Genomic DNA, 21892 nt, shown 5'->3' on the forward strand with positions numbered 1-21892 from the left:
TTCCTTGTTGAAACAAAACAAATCAGATGACACATATCCCATATTTAGAAACTTCTTGTTGGATCTCTCCCCACCTCTGCCACATCCTACAGTTCATTCAGTATTAGTCAGCACTGGAAACTAAATGAATGCCTCATTGAGTCTTTAATTATTTCATTGCTGTGTTTTAATACTTTTAGCCATTTGTTCTTCACATTTGATTTCGGTCTGTCTGATTGCACCACTGCATGTGTCCAGAAAACCCAGACTTCACTTCTCCTCTGCATTTCCTAAACAAGAGCAACATCCTCATTCAGATCTTAAATTGCCTGCACAGGCTTTCCATGTATCCACTGGCCAGGAAGTGGATATTAGGGGGAAACACTTGGAAGAAAGCTTTTCAAGTGAACAGACACCAAAAAGTTTTACATTCTTGTGCTAGTGACAGTCCCTTTCAAGTTCACCTTTGCCTTCTCATGTCCCCTTAGACTGGAGCCCATCTGCTCACTGTGTCACAGGAACTGCACAGGGTATGCATTTGCATTTGTGAAAATGTAAAGGTTGCCTTAATGAGACTTTGTGTTTTCCTTACCTACTGTTCTTAAGCACTGTTGTTTACAATGCCTTGTAAATCCCCCTGACAGCCTGTTCCTGTCTATTAGAGCTCCAGTGCTCACTGTCCACACTTATCTGTCTTACAACTGCCCACTGTTATCAGTCTGGCTGTCTTCCTGTCACTTTTTTATCTTTCAGTCTGCTGGAGGGTCTGCTGCCTGATAGATGTCAAATTGAAGTAAGCAAGGGATGTAGCTGAGAGACAGAAGTGAGCTGTCATTAGGGCTTCCAGCTCTCTTATACCAAATACACAAACTTGTAAAATGTCTTGGAAAAATTTGCTCAAAGAAAAGCAGAGCTGAAAGATTCTCTCTGCTTTTCAGCCTCTTGCACTGAGAATAAAACATCTGCACAATTTCTTCCAGTGTGCCCAGTGAGGACAAGAGGAAGCCTCAGGCTATTTCCCTTCAGCTCAGAGGGGAGGGAAACTGCAGCTCCTCCTCCATACATTTGGATGAAGAAGGTAGAGAGAAGATGAGACAGGGCATGGATGTAAAAAGTAGATTGTAGGGGTAGAACTGGCACCAAGCTGGATGCAGAAGGGATTTCTGGGCATGGTGTTGAGCAAGGAAGCTGGAACAATGCATTTAGAAACTTGAAGCATCATTTCAGGCATATAGCATGAGTTAAGCATGAAGAGCAATGGCAGTGAGGAGTTTATCTGGATATAAGCTCCTGGGTGCATATATAATCCATGCTGCATTTTAAAATCTCTTGGACTAATCATATCAGTAGCAGGTAAAATGTGCTTGAAGAGTTTTGCCACCCAAACATTGCAGTATACTACTGAAACAGCTTGGATAAGTCATAAATTCTCCCTTTTTCTTGTCTTAGCTACTCATTTTTTAAGTGTTTTCTGTCCAAGTGAACTCACTTAGTAGACAGGTAGACAGAATGAAAAATAGAACCAGACTAAGCAGACAGCCCAGTTAAGAGGGGTGCTAATATCCCTTAGCTCTGCTCTGTGATAAAATTCAGGTGCCCTGGACAGTGCAGAGACAACAGAGTATTGATTTTAGCTATAGGAATGCTGGCCATGTTGTCCAACATGAGATTCTGTAAAAAATGCCTTGTACTTCTATGATTAGATGCAGCGCTCTCATATGTACACTCAAAGGGATGAAATGAGGTTGCAGGAACATGCTTGGCCTTGCAACCTGACAAAGTTGTTTTTTTAAATGTGTTTTTCTGCCTTGCATAGCCAAGAAGTTCTGAGGAGAAGCACAGGGTCATAGACCAATATACACAGAAAAAAAAATAAGAAAGGAAAACCAGGAAGTGACCAAAAAATATTCAAGAACATGCACAGCAGAAACAAATACTGCTCTCAGTATTTGCAATTTCACTGTAAGGGAAAGCTCAAGAAATGAGAAAAGAGCAGAGAGGTTGAGAGACACAAAGAATTTAATTTAGAATGGTAAAATGCTGTAAAAATTCGAGGTATTGAGAGTCCCTGATCACTGTCTTCTCACTGCTTGAATAGTTTTTTTGTGGAACCTTTTACTTGTATGTGATGAGTCTGTGTATAAATATTTCCATCATTTTGCCTTACCAGCCTCTCTGTCAGTTTTTAACAAATTCACATTTTCCAGTTATTCTTGTCTGTCATTTGACAATTTTATCTGACAGGTAAATTAGGGTCATGTGGAAGTTTCAGGCTTGAAAACTCCTTGTAGTGATTTAACTACATGAAGAAAAAAATCCTAATGTATTCAACTCTGGCGTCTAAAATACAAACAAGATAAACAGAATTATCACTTTTCATGTAGGTACAGTCTCAGCTAAAAATCTGTATTGTTTACAGGCAGAAAGAACATAAATCTGTCTGAATTTCTCCCCTTCATTAATGTGACTTTGGTTCCTCATAGAAAAAAGTGTGTTATTAAATGGGTAGATTGGATTCTGTTTTAGCTAGAACACCAAAAAACAGCAGCTCCATCCAGAAATTATCCAGGACACATCTACATCTTGACAGCTGCAGGTGTTTCTTTGGGCCATGGAATCAGCCCCTACATTTGCACCAGGAAGGTTCCTGGGTTTTTGCTTTGGCAGTGAATGACTGTTGAAAAAAATCACAGTTAATCTGTCTTTTGACAAATAAATTTTACTGCTAATTTGGAGCTTATTGTTTGCTTTCCTCCTGCCAAATTCACTATTTTTGCACACATCTTCTTCCTATTAAAAACAAAAGGAGAGCTGCAGTTTGTCCTCTCCACTGCAGAGATGGGCAGGAAAGACTCCTCTGAAACCTTCTCCATGTGCCACTTCAAACCATGCCTGACTTTAATCATCTTGGCCACATTTAGCACAGCTCCCACTAGTCTGAAAATTGGATTCAGCATTTGCATTGTTTCTTGTGAGGCATGATATTTCTTATGTTGCATTTTTCCAACTAAACCTGAGCCTGTGGAAGGTAACACAGAGCTGGAATCCACTGCCATAACATCACCAGATATCATTTAACTATTCAGTCAATTTTTACTCCATCATTTCTTGGCAGATGTGTATATTTACCTTGTCTGGCCACAGGTACAGAATCCCTTGTAAGTTACTGCCTGTGCACGCTTCCATCAAAATTTTTGGACAGAAACCTAATGGCAGAAACCTGAACAGTTGGTTTTGCTGAAAATTACTCTTATAAAGCCAGTTTACACCATGAGTTTTTAAGCCACACACGAATATTGTTCAAAAGCCAAATGCTTTTCTAGGAAACAGTTTTATGAGGCTTTGGATAGCAATGTGAGCATTGCATTGAGCTTCACCTGCTGCAAAGGGAGAGAATATCACCTGCTGAGCTTTCTAGACAGCAGCCTAGGTGATTTCCCTTAGCTTTAATCACCTGATGCCTAAAGAAAGCTGAAGATTTTGCTTCATGAACAATTTGCAAGTTTAGCAAATCAAAGTTGCTTCCCTGACATAAAAATGATTCCCTTTTCTGTATTTACTCCTGTTTTCAGAAGTCATTGAATTGAATTATTTATTCTTCTTTCAATACAATGTTTTATTTCCCATGGAAATAGTAAGAATTGGGTAAATGTCATGTGGTGTAAATGTTCAAATGGAACAGTGTTTAACAAATAAAACTTTGGAGTCACAAGACAGGAGACAGAGAAAAAAAAATGAGCCTAATTCTTTTTCTGCTCATTTAGTATTTGGACAGTGAGGATCACCTGGACTGCAAGTAGGTAAATACTCAAGGGAAAAAATTAATATTATACACAATAAATTAACAAAATTAGGAAGTCTCCAGCAACTGGATAATATCAGGTGATCTTTTTAAACTCCTAAACTCCTACAAAAAGCAAAGAGAAAAACAAGAGGCATAAGAATTTATTTTTTGTCAACTGCAGAGTTGCTAATCACCAAAGCATGGCATGATAAACTATATGTATTTTGTGACAATGAAACTGAATACCAGACATGCTGAAGAAAGTGTGAAGCTAAAAATTAGGTGTGGGGGTTTTGCTTTTGCTTTCTCCTGAGCCCAGTTCAGTATCTTCACATACCCAGCACAGCTGCTGACTCCACTGGGACAGGGGGATGGAGAGAACTTCTGAATGAGGTGCAGGACTGAGATAAAGCTAAGAAAGAAAATACAATTTTTTGTCCAAAATCCTGCCATATTCAAATTTTAGTAAATTGCAAGTGTCTGATAGTGACAAATCATCCTTTTAGAAACCTGCAAACACCTTCCCCCCTCCATCCTAGCTGGGATATGGATTATGGTTTCTCACTTCACAGACACATTTGCATCTGATGCCCTTGCTAAACACTGAGGAAAACATTAAAAACAGATTGCAACATTTGACTATTGAAATTATTTCAGCCATTCTCCAAAATCCCTGGGTGATGGATGGAGCATCAACCCCTTTTCTCTGTGTTTCTTTTTCAGCTTCTGATATGGCTGCAGAGCAGGGACAGATTCTTGTAATTGCCACTGCTGCTGTGGGTGGATTCACTCTGCTGGTCATCCTCACTTTGTTCTTCCTCATCACTGGCAGGTAATTAAAACACTGTTCTCATATAGTCCCATCCAAAATTAAGAATTTAAGAATTATATTCAAGTCATTAAACCACATTTTCAGAGCTAAAATTAGGGTTAGACAAAGTGGAATATCCTCTTTGTTCAGCACTGGTCATACAGTTCTTTTGTAAGTGTGGTTTTTCATAAGGACACAGTTTGGGGAGATAAGAAATTCTGTGAAACCAGGAAGTAGTTTGAATATTTAAAAATAAGTTTCTGGACCCCTTGCCTGCAGAATGATACTTTTAAAATGCAGTAGACCTGCTGCACCTTCAAGGCTCTGACATTACAAGGAAAAGAAAAAAAAGAAGAAAAAAATCCTTGCAGTGTATTTACAAAATCTCATAACTGTCAATTGCAAAACTTTAGGGAGTGCACTACTCAGATATCAAAAGTGCAAATCTAAAAGTGCAGAGGGTGCTGCACTTTTAGATTTGTAATTGCACATCTGTTTTGTTGGTATAGCATTACCTCTTATTTGAACACAAAGTGGAGTTCTATCAGTGCAGGCCAGAGGTTTGTTTTTTTTTTTGCAATACCCCAGCAATACCCTGAATATGGCACTGCAGTGGCTGCCACTATGTGAATGAATTCTCTCTCTGCTAAATAATAAAACCAGTTAAATCTCATGTTCTGGTGAAGGTAATGAGAGCAGTTAAGCTTGGAACATATTGTGGCCTTAGATAATCTTAGAGGCTGAGTAAATATTCCTGAAATTGCTACAGAAGGTGAGAAGCAGTAGGATCTTTTAGAAGAGAGAGGAATTATTTAGACAGAGACAAATTTCCAGATTGATTGTTGGAATCCATATGTGAAATCCTGAAACAGCTCAAACACTTCCTTTAGGAAAAAAAATCACTAAACTTGGGAATGAAAAAAAATATGGAAATGTGTTTCCTTCTGTGTTTCTTCCTCCTGTTTTCTACTGTTAAGAATATCAGAGATTCTCTTGGCTTTCCACTGCCTTACTCAATGGGACCATTTCAATTATGTAAGATAGGAATTCATTTTGAAGTGCTGCTTAAATGCAATGATAAGAGCATGTTCCACAGAAGACAGAGCAAGGAAATTTTGAATAAATACTCAATTTACTCTAGGACTGGAGGCAAATTTCAGCATGAAAAATGGCACTGGTACCCTACAGATGTGCTCTGCTTCACTGTTTGGAATTAACAATTTGATGAGCTGTCGAGTCCCAGGGCTGCTGATGAGCCTATTCAGAGTGGAGAGGCTGGGTGAAATGAGCACCTGCCTCTGCTCTGTGCTGGGTCATTACCCACCAGGAGCAAGCAGGAAGCAGGGCTGCCAACTGCAGATAGGAATATGAAAGCAGCAGAGGCTTCAAGACCCAGGACTGGGGGCCTGGCTCAGTCTCAGGTCATGGGATGTTAAGCTCAGTCTGATTTAGCCTTATCTCCGATTGTTCTGCAGCCAGCATGAGCAGAGAATGAGGAGACTCCTCCACTGGTGATTAATCTCTGGCTTCTGTAGTCAAACTTTGGGGCCACGTGGAAGTGTAGGAGGGTTGGGTAAGGTTAAAGCTTGTTTCTTTGCCTGTTCCCTTGGGCAAGCACTTGCGGTGTAAGAACTTGTGTTTAAGGCTCTGGACAGGTGGCACCCTACAGACCTCATGTTCAGGTCCTAAAAGTGGCACTGGCATCCTCAGGGAGTCCCAGCAACTGGTGTTCAATCTCAAGTTTCCACAGAGTCTGAGAATCCAGTGGTTTGTATTCCCTCCTCAAGGGCACAAAGGCTTCAGGAGTTTCTAACCTCAATTTCCTCCTCATCACCTGTGTAGCAGTGAATGCACTTGTGACTGTTCCTGCTGGGTTTCAGCAGTTTAAACAAACCATTGAAATGAGGTGGGTGTGTTCACCTATTCCTCATGGATCTCCACTGTTAGGATGGATTTACTGACTGTAATTAGTTTTATGTAATTTTATAATGCTGGCAATGTTCACACAGAGGACAGTGGGGGTTTTTTTTTTCAAGCTGGTCTTGGAACTGCATGTCTGTACTCCAGAGCACACATCCACAGGCACTGCTGTTCTCCACAGGCATCACAGCCTCAACAACCCTTTGCTGTCCCTTAAACCAAAATCTTTCCTTCTAAATAGTAATTTTTAGGCTGCTCAGTCAGTGAGAAAGAGCTTTGAGACCAAGAGCAAATATTTTGTTTCTTCTTGGCTGTAACAGTTGGTCCTGCCCTGTGACCCCCTAAATCAGCATTATCAGACCTGCAGGTAGGCAGTGTTCAGCAGCTCAATCTACACAGAGCCACTCAGCAAAAGAGAAAAAAGGGGTCCTGATGTGAAAAAATATTTTCTTTTTCATTAAACATGGTGAAGTCATTATAATTCTGTTATGAAGAAAATGAGAGAGTATTTTACCCACTGTATATGAAAGTTAATGGGATAAGGTTTAATTACCACAGGCCTATGTATGCAAACAGGAATGCAGGAAAGTAATAATTTATTGAAGTATCAGAATTCTTTGGAGGAGTCAAACATAAAAAAAGGATTACATCAAACTTAAACTCAGGTAGTTATTGTCATGCTAATCATTCAACCATGATCTGTTTTTCTATTCTTACAAATAGATTATATATTTGTAGTTCATCATGCATATTTCCCTCTTTAGATTCATGAGTAAATATATATTCCAAATGCAAAGAACTTGGTTTTCATAAAATTGCAGATAAAACTCACTGTACATCTGTTTTATTCATGGCAAGTATTTTATTTAAAACCTCGCTTGTTTTTCTTGAAAGATGCCAGTGGTACATAAAGGCCAAAATGAAATCTGAGGAGAAAAGAAGGGCTCATTTGCAAAATGGACACTGTGAGTACTTCAACACTATATAATATCTATATCATGTTTTAAATGAAGAAAGTCCACAGTTTCCTGAACAACTTTTGCCCTTGATGTTTTAATCTGGTTATTTGAGTAGATCCTTATTGTCGGCATCATCAACGGTCTTTATTTTTGTTTGCAATTCACTATATCTATTCTTATTAAATCTGTTATTAAAGGGGTTTTTGGTATTCAGCTAATAATATTTAGCAGGTTTTCAGGTTTATTTCTTTGAACTCTCAGTTGTTCTGGGTACTGGATTTCTGCCTCAAAATTCCTCTCCTGGTGACTGTTTGGCTTATTTGTATCTAGTTCTCTTTGGATTTAGGGATCTATGCTTCCAGCCTCCCAAGAAATAAGAAGTGGAATGGGTTGTCTTCCTTCATGTTCCTGCTCACTGATCAGTACAGTGAGAGAAAATCCTGGTGATCTCTCATGGGCAGTAATTACTTTATACAGCTTAGTTTAGCTACCTAGTTTAAATTAGTTGCATTACTGTTTCCTGTTGGAGTAACCATTTCAATTTTTTTTATTCAAAGGATATTGCACAAAGGGTATCAGATTTTATTCTTTCATCATTTTGATAACATCTCTGGAAATGCTATGATCAACACAGAAGTTACCAGAAGTAAAATATTTTTTCAGGTGACACCAGTATATCGAGGCAAGTGTCTCTTTGTGTCAAGGAAAAGGGCACCTTTGCCCATAAAGTACACTGCCTAGAAAGATGGTTTTGTCATTTGTTTCCAAGCATGGCCAGAAATAAAGGAAGACAAAAACCCTCCTCCTGGAGAGTTTGATATATGCCTCTGAGACCATGACTGAATTTGAAAAAAGCCTCTCTCAGTGTCTTTCAGGCCAGGGTAAATGATGACTGTATTTCATGTTGACACAAAGCTTCATCTCAGAGCCTTCCATTCATTTGTAGTGATCTCAGCATCACGCTGAAGGGGGCAAGTCTCTACTCATATATGTGCTCCACAGAACCAGGAATAAAGAGGAATTACTGTTTTAGACTCAGCTATTAACTGACAGGAGAAAGAAGGCTGAGAAATGCTTCATTCTTTTTAAAGGTATTCTCTGGACCCAGCTGCTGATGCCTCTTTTTTGTCCTGATAAATTGATGGATTATTAGCATCAACTTCTGATAATGGATTGAAAGTTTTCCAGAATCTAATCACAATATGGCAGCAGCTAAAAAGAATTCCCACACAGATAGTCCAGAAGAAACAACACAAGTTCTTGAACATGCTATACTCAGGAACACAAGGGATATCAGCCATGCCAGAAAATGACAGCTTGTTGGAGCCTGCCAAAGCAATCTGGCACCAACCCACTACTGCCATGGCCATCTCCAAGGAAACAGACAGAAATTATCCTGAAAATGGATTTGGGTATTTTTGTTGTCATCTTGCACCTGGCTCTCTGGCTGTTCCAGCTGATCAGAAGAGAACAAAGCAGCACAGCCCTGCAGGACTCGTCCTGAGAGAAAAGGAACTCAAAGACTTGACTTGTTTGGCAAAGCAGGATGTTCAGCCATCTACTCCTAAATGAAAGGAGTGAAGTAGAAACAACTGTTTTCAAAGTAAAGGACAGATTGCCTCAATTGCCCAAGGAGCAGCAAAGGGAATATAAACTGCTTTGGCAATAATCACTGCTGTTTTGAGGCCATGCTTTTCCCAATATCATTGAGCCCTCACTTGGTGTCCCTGCAGACCCTTCTCCAAGTGACCAGCTCTCCTGTTGGGTTCTGAAATTTTAAACCTGGAAGATATTCTTTTCAGTCCTTTCAATTATCTAGTTAAAAAAAAAGAAAAATATTGTTGCAATGCATGAATGTCAAGGAGTTCCTGATTCCTCTTATTCTCTCTTTCTTGCAGTACATTTCCCAGGACTGAAAACATACATAGATCCAGACACTTATGAAGATCCATCTCTTGCTGTCCATGAGTTTGCCAAGGAGATTGATCCTTCAAGAATTCGTATTGAAAGAGTCATTGGGGCAGGTAAAACTATCCCTACTGTAAAAAAATCTCTAGGCATGGCAATACTGCTTTCACAAGCTTTAGGAAATTAATTCATTATCAGTTTTTTGTGTAGGATTGATTTTTTTCTGCCTGGTTTGTTGGGGATTTCTTTGTTTTGTTCTGTTTTGTTTTCCAGATGTATTCAAAACACTGTGTCACTCAGCATGTGCCATAGTTATTCTGATGTATTCTCAGTCACTGAGGGAGAAATTAGATCAGAGTCTCTTTCTATGGGGATATAAATTCTGAATATAGAAGACTGAGAAAAACTTTTTCTCAAATAGAAAACTGGAGGAGTATGAGGGAGGAAGAGGAGAGGCTGACTTGTGATAGGTTTTTCTGTCTGGAGAAGGACCCCTGGCAGAGAGGGAAAAGAGGAAGATCTGTTGATAAGATGTAGACAGTATAAAAGATGATGCCTTGTAATCCTTTTTTTTTCATATATTGTTTCATATATCTTAGTCACTGTAGAAAGGAAGGGTATTTATCAGTTTAAACCCCTCATTCAATGATGTCACTGCACTGATAACCATGGAAATATCCCCAGTGTTGCTAAGAAGTGTTTTATGCACTAGAAAATGTTGTGCAATAATCCTACAGAAATAAAACCAGGTTGGCAGCAGACAGGAGAGAGAAATTAAAAGAGAAAATTCTGTTTCACATTGCTGTCCATAGAGCTGGAGGACCCCAGTTTACCTGATTGCTTAGGCCACATCATCTGCAGCTGGAGCTGTGCTCCTCTGGAATGATGAGCCTGGGAGAGCCCAGAGGGCTGACCTCTGCAGGGAACATTCAGTTTGCTTTCTTCTATTTCTTCCCTTTCTTCAGACACACTGTAGATATTGATGTCTTAGATTATAAAGCAGATTGAGCTACATTCCACATCTGTGTAACTGCTGATTTCAGTTGAATACATCAGACAAGGATTAACTGTTTTAGTTCAGATTAAAATTGTGTCCTTAATCTCAGTTTAAGTAATTTATGAAATTTTTTCTCTCAGCTTCTCTCTCTGCTTTCTTGCATGCATGGAAGTGTATGCTTTGACATATTTTACTTTTATGGGTTTTATTTTTATGGTTTTTATTTTCTAAAATTACATGGCAAATTTGTCAACTTCAACAATACTCATCTAACAGGACTTGCAAACAGGTTGCAACCAAATTTAAACCCATTTCCATGCATACAAGATACAGGTTAAATACCTTGGCTGAGGGAAGGAGAGTACAAATTCCTACACAGCTCTTCAGTAGCTGCTTAGGGACATCACATATCAGTATAATTCTCAGCAGTCCTAAAGATCTCTATGCATTCTCTCTAATTCTGTACTGCCCATTTCAGTTGGATAAAAAATGGATTTCTTATCACAAGATAATTACTTTTAAAAGATGTTTACAATTTTCACCTAAGTGAAACCAAAAAAATCAACATCTTCTCTTTTAACAAGTCAATTAAAAGTTTCACTTCCAAATTTGTTCTGTTTTAACATTTTTTTTGGCCCATAATTATAATTTTTAATTTCTGTAACTTTAATTTTTCAAACAAAATTTATTTCCATTCAAGAACCAAAAGATTCCATTCTGAAACTGCCAAAGTGTAAAATCACAAATACTTGAAAAAAAAATAAATTATAGCATTTCTGGTCATGACATTTTAAAAACTGTTCTTCTCCTGATAGCAGTTTCCAGTTTGTTTTTTCAGTGGAAAAAGTCATGTCCAAAAGTTCTTGATAATTCACTACTTGCAGTTCTGATGGCTGTGACACTCCAGGCAAGTATTTTTAGTTAGTTTCTTTTTTCAGCTTAACTCCAACCTAACTCTGTATCCAAGTTATACTTTAAAGTATTTGGCAATTATATCTCACCCATACACTTTTTTCTGCTTCATCTCTTCTTGCTATTTGGTTTAAGGGTTCAGCCCTTCTTCAAGGAATGAATTCCCAGAGGTACTTTATCAAGTTTGTCTTAAAATTTACAGTTATCCTATTTTCTTTGTTAAAATGTTGAAACTTGAGGAAGAGACCAACTCTTCAGTTTTTCCAGAGCAGACAATATTCTTTGCATGATCTAAATCTCTTGCAAGTTCTCACACAAGTGTAAAGACTGAAAAGGGGAAGAGGATTGAGCTGTATTTGGTGCTGTGACCTTCCAGTTCTATCTGCAGCCACTGTCTGTGCTCTAAGACCTTTGTTCTGATCCCATGCAGTAATACCAGGCTGCACATCAGACTTTTAAGGGACTGGCCACTCCTGTTTCACTTTCAGCATCACATATGCCCTGCTGAATGCAAAAAGGGATGTGTGGTTTGCACAGATTAAATTTCCAGACTGCTCAATTAGCTCCTTTTTCTATAATATACAGTAAAGTGGGGAGTTTCTGTTATTAAACCAGAGATTATTTACATTTTATTAAAACTGAGCAGGCAGTGGACTCTATCTTTTTCTCTAGTTGTGATCAGCCTTTTCCCTGGAGCAAGGAAAAATGTTGACTTCATTGACTTCTGGCTCTTGGCTTCAACTTTTTACACATGCAGTCATGAACCTCAGCTGCTGCAGGGTCAACATTTATCCTGTTTATCTTCAAACTTGAGCAGTGAGAATGAGATTCTTAGATGTGAAAAACCCCTTTGGTTTAACCCATTCCCCTTTGACTTTAAAAACATTGAAAATTCTTTATCCGAACAGAAGTGTAGAAAATCTACTGTTGGATGAAATCTTGTCAAATTCTCAGTGTAAATAATTCAGTGTTTTAAATTTTACCATTGATCTCCATCTAGTCTGAAGCAGAAGTTATTATACATCTTTGGTTTCTGTCTGTTCTGTAGTTGATGATCTCGAGTTTGACATCATGTCACAAATAAACCTGCTGGTAGTCTTTATCTTCACCAGTTTATCAATCCCAACATCCAAGGGGAGGGAAATTTCTTTCTAACTTTCCAAATCATGCATAAAAAAAAAAAAAAAAAAAAAAATAGTGAAAGGAACAGGGGTTCCTTCCCCTGCTTTGGATGTTGTACAGATAATAAAGCTTGGAATTGCAAGTTGTTCAGCTGCCTCCTTCAGTTTAATTCATTTTAAAGCACTTGGTACCAGCCTTTTTCAGTCCCTGAGGGATGAATGTCATTATTTATGAAATTCTGAAGCTGTCATATTCTTGTATAATCTTGTAGTAGCAAAATGGCTTATTCTATAACCTATGCTTTCCAAATTAGTCTTAAAATGAGATTTTGCAATTCTGCAGATTTATTTGCTACAGAATTTCTTTAAAAAACTGGATATTAAGGCTCTAGTATTTTTGCTTTTCACTGCTTTGTCACGAGAAAGAAATTAGAAAAAAATTCTCATTTTAGATATTTAAGCTTGAAAAACCAGCAAGATGCAATAAGGTCATGGCTTTAGAGAAGTATTCTGGTCCTGCTGAACATGTCACAGAACAGAAGGCTGAAAGACCATGTCTCCTGCAAAACATTCAGCTTTCATCACTTCCTTTTGTGGGAGCACTTTACAAGTCCAAATGATCTACTGCTTTTTCAGTGCAAGTAGTCAGGCAAGCAAACTTTTAAGGAGAGTCTTCTAAAGGTGAAAGAGACAAAATCAGATAGGAAAATCCTTACACAACCTCCCCTCTTGTCAAAAGATTCCCAGAGCATCACTCCAATGACATATATTTTCACATATCTTATGTTTGCACACATCTTTAATTTTTTTTTTTAATTAAGTAGAATTAAATTGGTGGGAGGAACTGTACAAAGAAGACCTGGGACCACTTGATTTTTTTTAGTTCTTTAGGAAGCTGCTGATTTATTCAGAGGTTATGTTCAGCATGTGTTAATTGTACTCCTGCACTTGATGATGCCTCTGTCATTGAAGTGAAAGACAAGCTATGAAATTGTTATTTTAATCTCACTCTTCCTGGATCTAAAGATAATAAAACTTTGCTTTTAGTGGAAGCCAACAGAACCTAATAAAATAAAAGTCTTGTGATAATATCCATTCTAATCCTGTAACATCAGGGAGTTATAATTTTCTGAGGTGAAGGTTGTGCCTTTAATGTACCTCTCTTCTGGATTTGTTTCATATTTGAAGTTGCACTGTTATAGAATAGAGCTCCTTTATTTTTGTTTACTTCTGTCCTTAAAGTTTAAGGAAAACTAATACAGACAGCACTCAATGGAGTGTTAAATCCCCAGTTTTAGATATATATATATATAGATAGATATATATATATATATCTGTTCATTACTTGCTTTTTGGTTTTTTGCAGTTCTGATTCCAAAATGACTGGGGTAAAAAATATAGATTTGCTGTGAAAGCAACCTGCACTGAGAAATGCTTTGAAATATTTCTGTGGGCCTTGTTTTTCCTTTACTGAATCATAACCCATTGAAAACTGACCTGCAGTCATCCAAAACTGCGTTTGGTAGGGGCTCTAAATAACTTCTGTGTGACTTCAAGATCAAAGGAAAGTTGTGATTTCCATACAACCTGAATTATTTAATGTGTAAGGAGAATGACACACATCCTTCACAGGAGCTACACAGACAGGGAAACATCAGGGGAAACAAGTTTTGATATTCCTCTCACTGCACAAGTCCAGATTTGCTGGGACTGTTGGCCTTTGGCTGTCTGAACAGGGAAATATGTAATTAATTTCCAGTAGGTATGCAAGTCCATTTAAATAAACCATGTGCAAGTGCTTTTCTAGGTCATAACAGCATAAAGTACTTTTTAAATGTAGCTGAAGGATGGTCAAGTGTTCTGATAGTCTCAGGGCTTTTCTTAACATACAGGTCTTAGTGCATTTCACCCCTAGAGATGAATATTTCTATCAATAGATATTTTGTCATCAGTGGAATAAAAATCCAGGTGTCATTGCATTCCTTCCTCAGTTATACATGCCAAACCTGTTGATGCCAATGTTCATTCTCAGTGGGGAGGGCTGAAGGTTTGCCTTTTGCAGTACAAGGTCCCATGATCTCTACTATGGCCCAGAGGAAAGGTGATCATTTCTTGTGAATGCTGCTGAATATTTTGATTTTCTGGGATGTGATGACACTCCTAAATCTGAATATTCAATGAGTTATTTCTCTGTCCATTTCTATGGGATGTGTCAGTTCCTTGAATACTCTTCTGTGCAGGCACTGTGAGTTTCTCACAGATATTTGATCTGTTTCAGGGGAGTTTGGGGAGGTTTGCAGTGGACGTCTGAAGACACCAGGTAAAAGAGAGATCCCTGTTGCCATAAAAACTCTGAAGGGTGGCTATATGGACAGGCAGAGGAGAGATTTCCTGAGGGAGGCGAGTATTATGGGACAGTTTGATCACCCAAATATCATTCGCCTTGAAGGAGTTGTTACCAAAAGTAAGTCACCAATACCTTTCCTTAATTCTTTTATGCTGGCTTTCCCATTCTGTCTCATTTAGTATTGAAATTAGCATTATTTCCTCATTCAGTATGGGTTACAGTTCTCAGAAATCTTCCAAGTCATTGACAGTCATTACTGCAAAGTTTGGGATCATAATAGGAAATGCATGGCCTGTCTGTTTGCAATTTGAAATGATTCATTATTGTTTTTTAATAACAATTACCTTCATTCAAGAGAAGTCTCTACAGGTTCTTGTGAAATAGAATGGAGTTTGTTTATGGGCAAGTGGAGAAAACCACAGATGAAACTGTGCTGACCATGAAGTCAAGTCATCTTGTAAAATATCTTATTTCTGCAAAAGTGCTCATTATTTATTTGATTGAGATTTACTGGTTTTGGTACCAGAAGAGATGAATTTCCTATTTTGAAGAAATAAAAAGTAAACTCTTTGTAGCTTCTTGTATACTGCAAATGATTAACTAAAATTCCAGAATAATCTTTGAAATGTTTTACTCCCTATAATTGTTGCAGCTGCCAAGAGAGATCCCTTGCCTCTGAAATCCAGCAGGTTTAGTGGTGTTATGGACTTTTCTGAAAGGCTGAAACATCCAGTTATCACTTAACTAGTAAGAAGTCTAATTAACATGTATGTAATTTCCTCAATGACAACTTTTTCAGTAACGAATTAAAAAGCTCATGGTATATTCTTTTCAAAATCAATCATTGTCTCAACCAAGCCATGTTGTTTGCTAATTTGCAGAACTTACTTTTTTCCTTTAAAGGGAAATGTTAGGTGTATAATGCAGTGTCCTCTTACCATCACAGTAAACACAACAAATAGGTTATGAATATTTCTTGTTTTCACCTCATTACAACATGCAAAGGTATGTTTGAAAAATTAGGGACAAAGAGGAAAGTTTAGCTCTTGAACTCATGTTGTGGGAATGGAATTTCAGTAGGTGTGTGGAATGACTTGACCACGTTCAAATCTGTGTCTCTGTGGTTCTAAATTAAGATGGTCTTTTTCTTGCCTCACACAGTATTGGAAGGATAAATTTATTGGGTTTTAGGTATGTTTGGTTAGTAGGCTAACAAAACCTTAGTCTGCTCTCCTGTCAGTAACAGCTCTGTGACAACAAGCAGGAACACAAGTAAATGCTGGCTGGGCAGCACTGGAGATCTTGTCAAGAGTTATAAATGTGTAGGAACTTAAGTGAATTTAGCTCTTGCTTCACACTGAGCATATCAGCAATTAAATTCCACCAGTCTTCACCAGCAGGGGTGATTTATGAATCAGTATCACAGGTCTGGTTGGGATCCACATGGTGGATCTTGTAGGGTGTGTCTCGTCTGAAAAAGGCAAAATATTGTGGTTTAGGAGCATTGTATAAATCTAATTAAATGGTGCATAGGGAGTACAATATAAGAATGTCCTTGGCAATGGCATGATTGTTTAATCTTTGTATTTGTTAGGTTTTTTTCTGTAATGCCTCATCATCTCAGTCTAGAGAGAAATCAAGGTAGCATTCAGGAAAGAGAAACAAACATATAAATCAGTGCTCCAATATTGGAGTATTATGTGTTCTACAGGAAGGATTATAGAGAACTGTAAGCCAAAAAGTCATCATTAGTAGTTCTGCTTTTCAACAAGGAGTCAACCTCAAACTTCATAAATGTTTTGTAATGTTTGAAGGTAGTATAGAAATAGCAGGTGTTACTGTTACAGTCACAGTCTTGTCTAAAAACATATATCTCTCAGATATAAGTAGTGGAACTTTGAAAGAAATAACTTTGTTGTCAGGCAGGGTTAAAAAAAAAATAAACAATTAAACATAATTATAGAATGAAAACAGACTACATGAATTATGAGCAAAGTTCACCCCCAGGCACAGAAAGTGCAAGTTACACAAGTTGTAAAGGACAGGGAAGGAGCCTGAAGCAGGCTGAGCCATGGACAAAAATGCACTCTGCTCTTCCCATTTCGTCTTTAGGGTATTGCCTTGCATTTATATTGCCCCATCTGGGGTATTTAGAGAATTACATGATTTCAGGAGGAGAGCAGTTGCCTTGCCAAAGTACTAAGTCTAGGATTGCAGAATCCAAATTTCATATTACTGAAAGGTGTGCTCTAAAAGTCAGACAAAGCTTTTTCTAGCCAAATTATTTATGTGTTGATAGCATGAATAAAAGGTGTTTTGTGCTAAGACCTAGATTAATAACAACAGAAACTATTTATCTGATGTGCTTAGTTCCACTAAGCTATAAAGGCACATCAGATACAGAATATTTGATTAATAGATGTGTACTGCTGTTCTTAGCACATGCTTTCCTCTGTGTAACCATTAGTCATTAACTTCTAGCTCTTGCTGATAGATATTGCATCAGTTTGTAAGCAGTGCCTTCCATTACAGTGTCATTGACTATTGAACAAAAAAGAAAAAGGATTTGGTTGTAATAAGCAGAAGTGGTGTACCAGGTCAATAGCTATTGACTGGGGCAATAACAAATTCTCCTGCTCACTGCAAATGAGAGCTTTTATCTGCTGCTACCAGCTAAGCAAATGTTAACTTTTAAATTATACAGTTTTCAGAATTGCTGTGGAATATGTACTGTACAGGAGGAAAGAAATGCTAAACTAAGCCTGCTCAAAAGTAGCTCTGAAACAGAGTTTTAATTCCCTTTTCTTATGGCTTCATTTCTCATTTGTCCTAGCTGCAGTCCCTAATCACAGAGGGCAGTGAGCAGAACAGTTGCTGTAGCACAAGCTTTCTGTTAGCAGGGAGTTCATTTCAAGGGCAATTTGCTGGGCCAAGGCAAACACACCATGGCACAGAATCTGGTTCCACTTGTATTGCTAACCACAACTCACAGGGGAAACTTTATTCTTGTTTGGTTTTGTTACAGCAACACCATTCCTTGCATGGTTTGCCACAAAAGACTGCTTGATTGCCTCACAAATTTATCATAGATGCTTGGGCACTTCATAAAAACATCCATGTTTCCTTTCAAGCCATGTTAGACCAGTGATAATTTTGAGAGCTCTTTTGGGTGTGCCAGGGCATGCTCAGGTAAGTTTTATGTCTGTGGCCAAGCTGCTGCTATTTCATGAACAGGTATAAGAACAACAATTTCCTTCTCCAGTGCAAACACGTGTGACCAACACTGAAAGCCAGGCTCTAGGGAAGATGTCTCCATTTCTACATCATGTTGAAGACTTTCCGTGGAAAGTCTATAAATTAAATTAAAGCTGTGCCTACAGAAAGAAATCAGGCTGCATAACTGTATCTACAAAAGGTATAAAAAGGGTCCCTGACTATGGTAATTGTACTGGAAGAAATCCAGACTGGAATCTTTAGTTAGTTTTGCTCTACAGTGCCTTACACAATAGTTTAAAGCAAAACCTAATGAGTACTGGCTCAATAAAAAATATCAATGCATGCAAGGGCTTTATTACATTCATAATCTGTTTGTTCCTCTCCCCCACAAACTCTACCCTAAATAACTTCCAATTCTTGGAAATCAGTCCTAAGGAATTGCCTCCATTCCAGATTTTGACTGCTGAAGGATTCGTACCCATCACATGTTCAAGATGAATCTTTTGAGGCATTCATTTTCTTTGACAGCATTATGTATTCTCCAGAATTATGTATTCTCTATGTGCATTTGTATTCTCCAGAAGGATTTCCAAAACAGTCCCTTCACAAAAGGAGGATAAATGAGGACAGCACCTAGACCTCTGGTTCTGTGTAAACTCACATCCTCAGACATCAAGCCTGGCTTTGGAATGACACTTATGACTCCCTTATTATCTCCTCACTATTTTGATTTCATGGCTTTCAAGTTGTAAAGAGTATTGCAGTTCTGAAATCTTCAGGCACTCATTTTCAGATCAGTTTAAAGCTTTAATCATTGCTTTTCTTTTCAAATTACTGTATATAACTCATTCAGTGCAACAAAAGCCCTAAAAGCAGTGCACCTTACCTTGTCCATGAGGGAGGCAGAGCAGCAACGTGATCCACTTTCACTGGAATTTACCCTATGAGTCTCTTAATATCTGACTTTTTTTTTCCTTTTTTTTTTAACTTTTGTTTTTTTTTTTCAAAAATTCAGGACACGGTGAAGCCTTTGAGCCTTTATTGTAATGAATTTACTGTTGCTCTTTTCTCCCACCTGTTCAATGACATTCAGAATCCATTTCAGAAGGTGACATATTTTGTAGTACCTGTGTTTATTGTACAGATTATATTGTATGTTTTGCAGCTACACCAAAGGATTGAGTCACTTTTGTGGCAATATTAATCATATTCTTTCCTTGGTCATGGATGGTGAAATTGTACTCCCAGGAAGCATGATCCTGCAAAGTTAAAATGTTCTTTATGGACAATCCACTGTGGTGCTGAGGCTGTTTGTGTGTCATATTAGCCAGTGGACTTTACATGGCATTGAGCATAAAGCTGAATTTTTCTGATAAAATATTATTTTAGTTGTGCACATAATGACAGACAAAACAGCAGGATCTCAGCTGTGTTATAAATTGTTCAGTAAGTGGAGCTGTACATTTAAATTTGGCTCACTCCATTTATTTTCCTTTGTATCCTTATTCCTAGATAAATATTGCAACACATTACTGAATCCAGGGTTGGTGTGGCCATCAAATTAACACAAAAACCCACAGCCACCAACCACCTGCATTGTTAGCCAAATTTGTGAGCTCAAATTATTGAAGTATCATCCAAAATACAGAGCTGAAAGTTAGAGCTGTGCACATAACACAGACAGCACAAAGTATCTGTAGCCTTCTTGAAAAATAGCTAACCCTTCCTGACTGGTACTGGCAGAAATGTAATTAAAGTTGATAGTCCTGTGCTATTTTTGCACATGCATGCATCTGTGTGGACATTTCAATTTACACATACAAACCACCATGCACCCATGTGTTGAAGGTTGCTGGCAAAAGTTAAGAATCCACAATAGTCATTTCTCCTGAATGGCATATACTTAGAAGAAATGAGCTTTTAACCTTCTGGGAAAATTTACATTTGTCTTTCATGCACTGCATTCTAAGAATTTTGTTCCAAAAATCAAGGGGCCATTTTGGTTTCCTGCAGTTCAAATCAGGCACATTTCTGTGTTCTTTTTCCCTTTCTGCAGTTAGCAAGCCATACATCTTGACTGTCAATTCTGCTGCTGCATCTTTCACAGGATGATAAGCAGTGAAGAAAAAGCACATTGTCAAACAGTCAAGCAGTGACACCCTGTTAACAGCAGCTTAATCTGACCAGGGTGCACTATCTAACATAACTAAATTCCATAATTCTGCTTTCATAGGTTACAGCTGAGAAACAGGATTTCAGTTTCTTCAGGATCCTTTGCCTTCAGATGTCTGTGTTCAGGCACACAGGACCTGACTTTCAAAGATATTCACATGCTTTGACGTGAGATGTGGTTGTAGTAGAAAAATAGGTGACAAAAATGATTCCTACTAACAGCTGTAGAAAGATAAAAGTCCTGTAGATAAAATATAGCCAGATATTTCTTTTTCATTTTCATTTGAAGGGAATGCGTGGTCATCATTTTTCATAATTAGCATCATTTTTAACCACAAATGATTGCTTTTCCATCTGAAATATCTGAATGTAATGTGCAATTTCTTCCTCCACCATGAAAGTAAAGAAAAATAGGGTACATTGAGTTAAAGGGCCAGATATTTAGAGTGTGCAGGAGATATATGAAGGCTTGGGGCTTTTTTAACAACAGCAACCAGAAGATCAATGAATATCAGGGGGAGACAAGATTGCACTGTGCTGACAGATTTGCTGCACAACATGGCTGATCTGATGCCTGTGCAGGAAAAACATAAAAGCAACGATGAGAACAATTATAAATGACAATGGCAACTGCAGCTGGCAGGCAAAGGAGAGAGTGGGTTAAAGAGTGTATAGAAAGCAATCAATAATCTCAATTCACAAGTTGTATTTGCTTGATTTATTTTGATAAGTGTACATTCATTTGCTCTTGTGTATAGAGGCACAGACACACTAGGTAAATGTACACGTGATTGAGCATGGGAAAGGGCTGGGGGTAACTCTGCATGCATAGGGCACAGTTCAAGTTGTTTCACCCCATTCCAGGCAGAGCAGCCTGCTGCACCTTCCACTGGTGAAAGCAGGATGTAACAAGGAGGAAATAATTGTTTTAAATGTGAACTGTGTTACTCATCTTTAAATATGTGTGGTTTTTCAATAGCAACCATAATTGGGTTTTAGTATTATTTATTAATATTTTTGTTTATTGTTACCCATAGACACTCCAGGTCTAGTCTCTCAATACAAACTTTTGCTGAAAAAGTTTGCATTGTGATATTTCCTACAGCTTTAAAGCTCACACCCAAATTTCTAATGCAAAGCAAAATGCTTAAGATATCTTTAACAGCAGATTCATATCAACAGGAAGAATTGAGAAGTGGACTGGTAATTTTCTCATATAAATATCTGATATTGCATTTTATAGAAACGTGACAGTTAGATGTGAGAAAAAGAAGCTATTTCACTGACTATAATTATCTTTCTGATTTTAATACATACATAATTCAGGTTCCAGAAGAATAAATAACTTAGATGCAAACTGTTTGGGATCCTTTCCAAACTCCTGGTTGGAAATTCAGTTTGCACAAAATAATCCTTCATAAATGGTACATTTCTTCAGAGATAAACATAGTGCTTGTAAATCAGGAGAGGATGATAAAGCTGTTAAGGGAGGCACAATTGAAAGAGAGAAGCAACGTGGGAAAGAAAAGAATATGATTTTAAAACATCATAATAGATGGTGTGAAGTTACAGAGTATTCACTTTAAGTATGTTCTAAATATAAGCACAAAACATTAATGACAATCCTGTAAACACATTTTCAGAAGCAAATGTATTCTCTCAGACATTCTCAAATAGATTCATAACAACATCCATTTGTAAATATTGTCATTTTTCAACTAAACTTTAACAAGGTAATTTCTGCTGAATAAAACTTGAAAGCAAAT

General features: G+C 37.8%; 1 protein-coding gene across 1 annotated transcript in view; it reads left to right on the top strand.

The window, feature by feature from the left end:
* EPHA6 (EPH receptor A6) overlaps nt 1-21892 on the top strand; it is a 371852-nt gene that overhangs the window by 270232 nt on the left and 79728 nt on the right. The window contains exons 8-11 of the mRNA XM_059871825.1: nt 4487-4595; nt 7389-7459; nt 9352-9477; nt 14670-14855. Of these exons, the coding sequence (XP_059727808.1) occupies nt 4487-4595; nt 7389-7459; nt 9352-9477; nt 14670-14855 (492 nt within the window). The remainder of the gene's footprint in view (nt 1-4486; nt 4596-7388; nt 7460-9351; nt 9478-14669; nt 14856-21892) is intronic.

This window comes from Haemorhous mexicanus, chromosome 2, assembly GCF_027477595.1.
Source record: "Haemorhous mexicanus isolate bHaeMex1 chromosome 2, bHaeMex1.pri, whole genome shotgun sequence".
Taxonomy (NCBI): Eukaryota; Metazoa; Chordata; class Aves; order Passeriformes; family Fringillidae; genus Haemorhous; species Haemorhous mexicanus.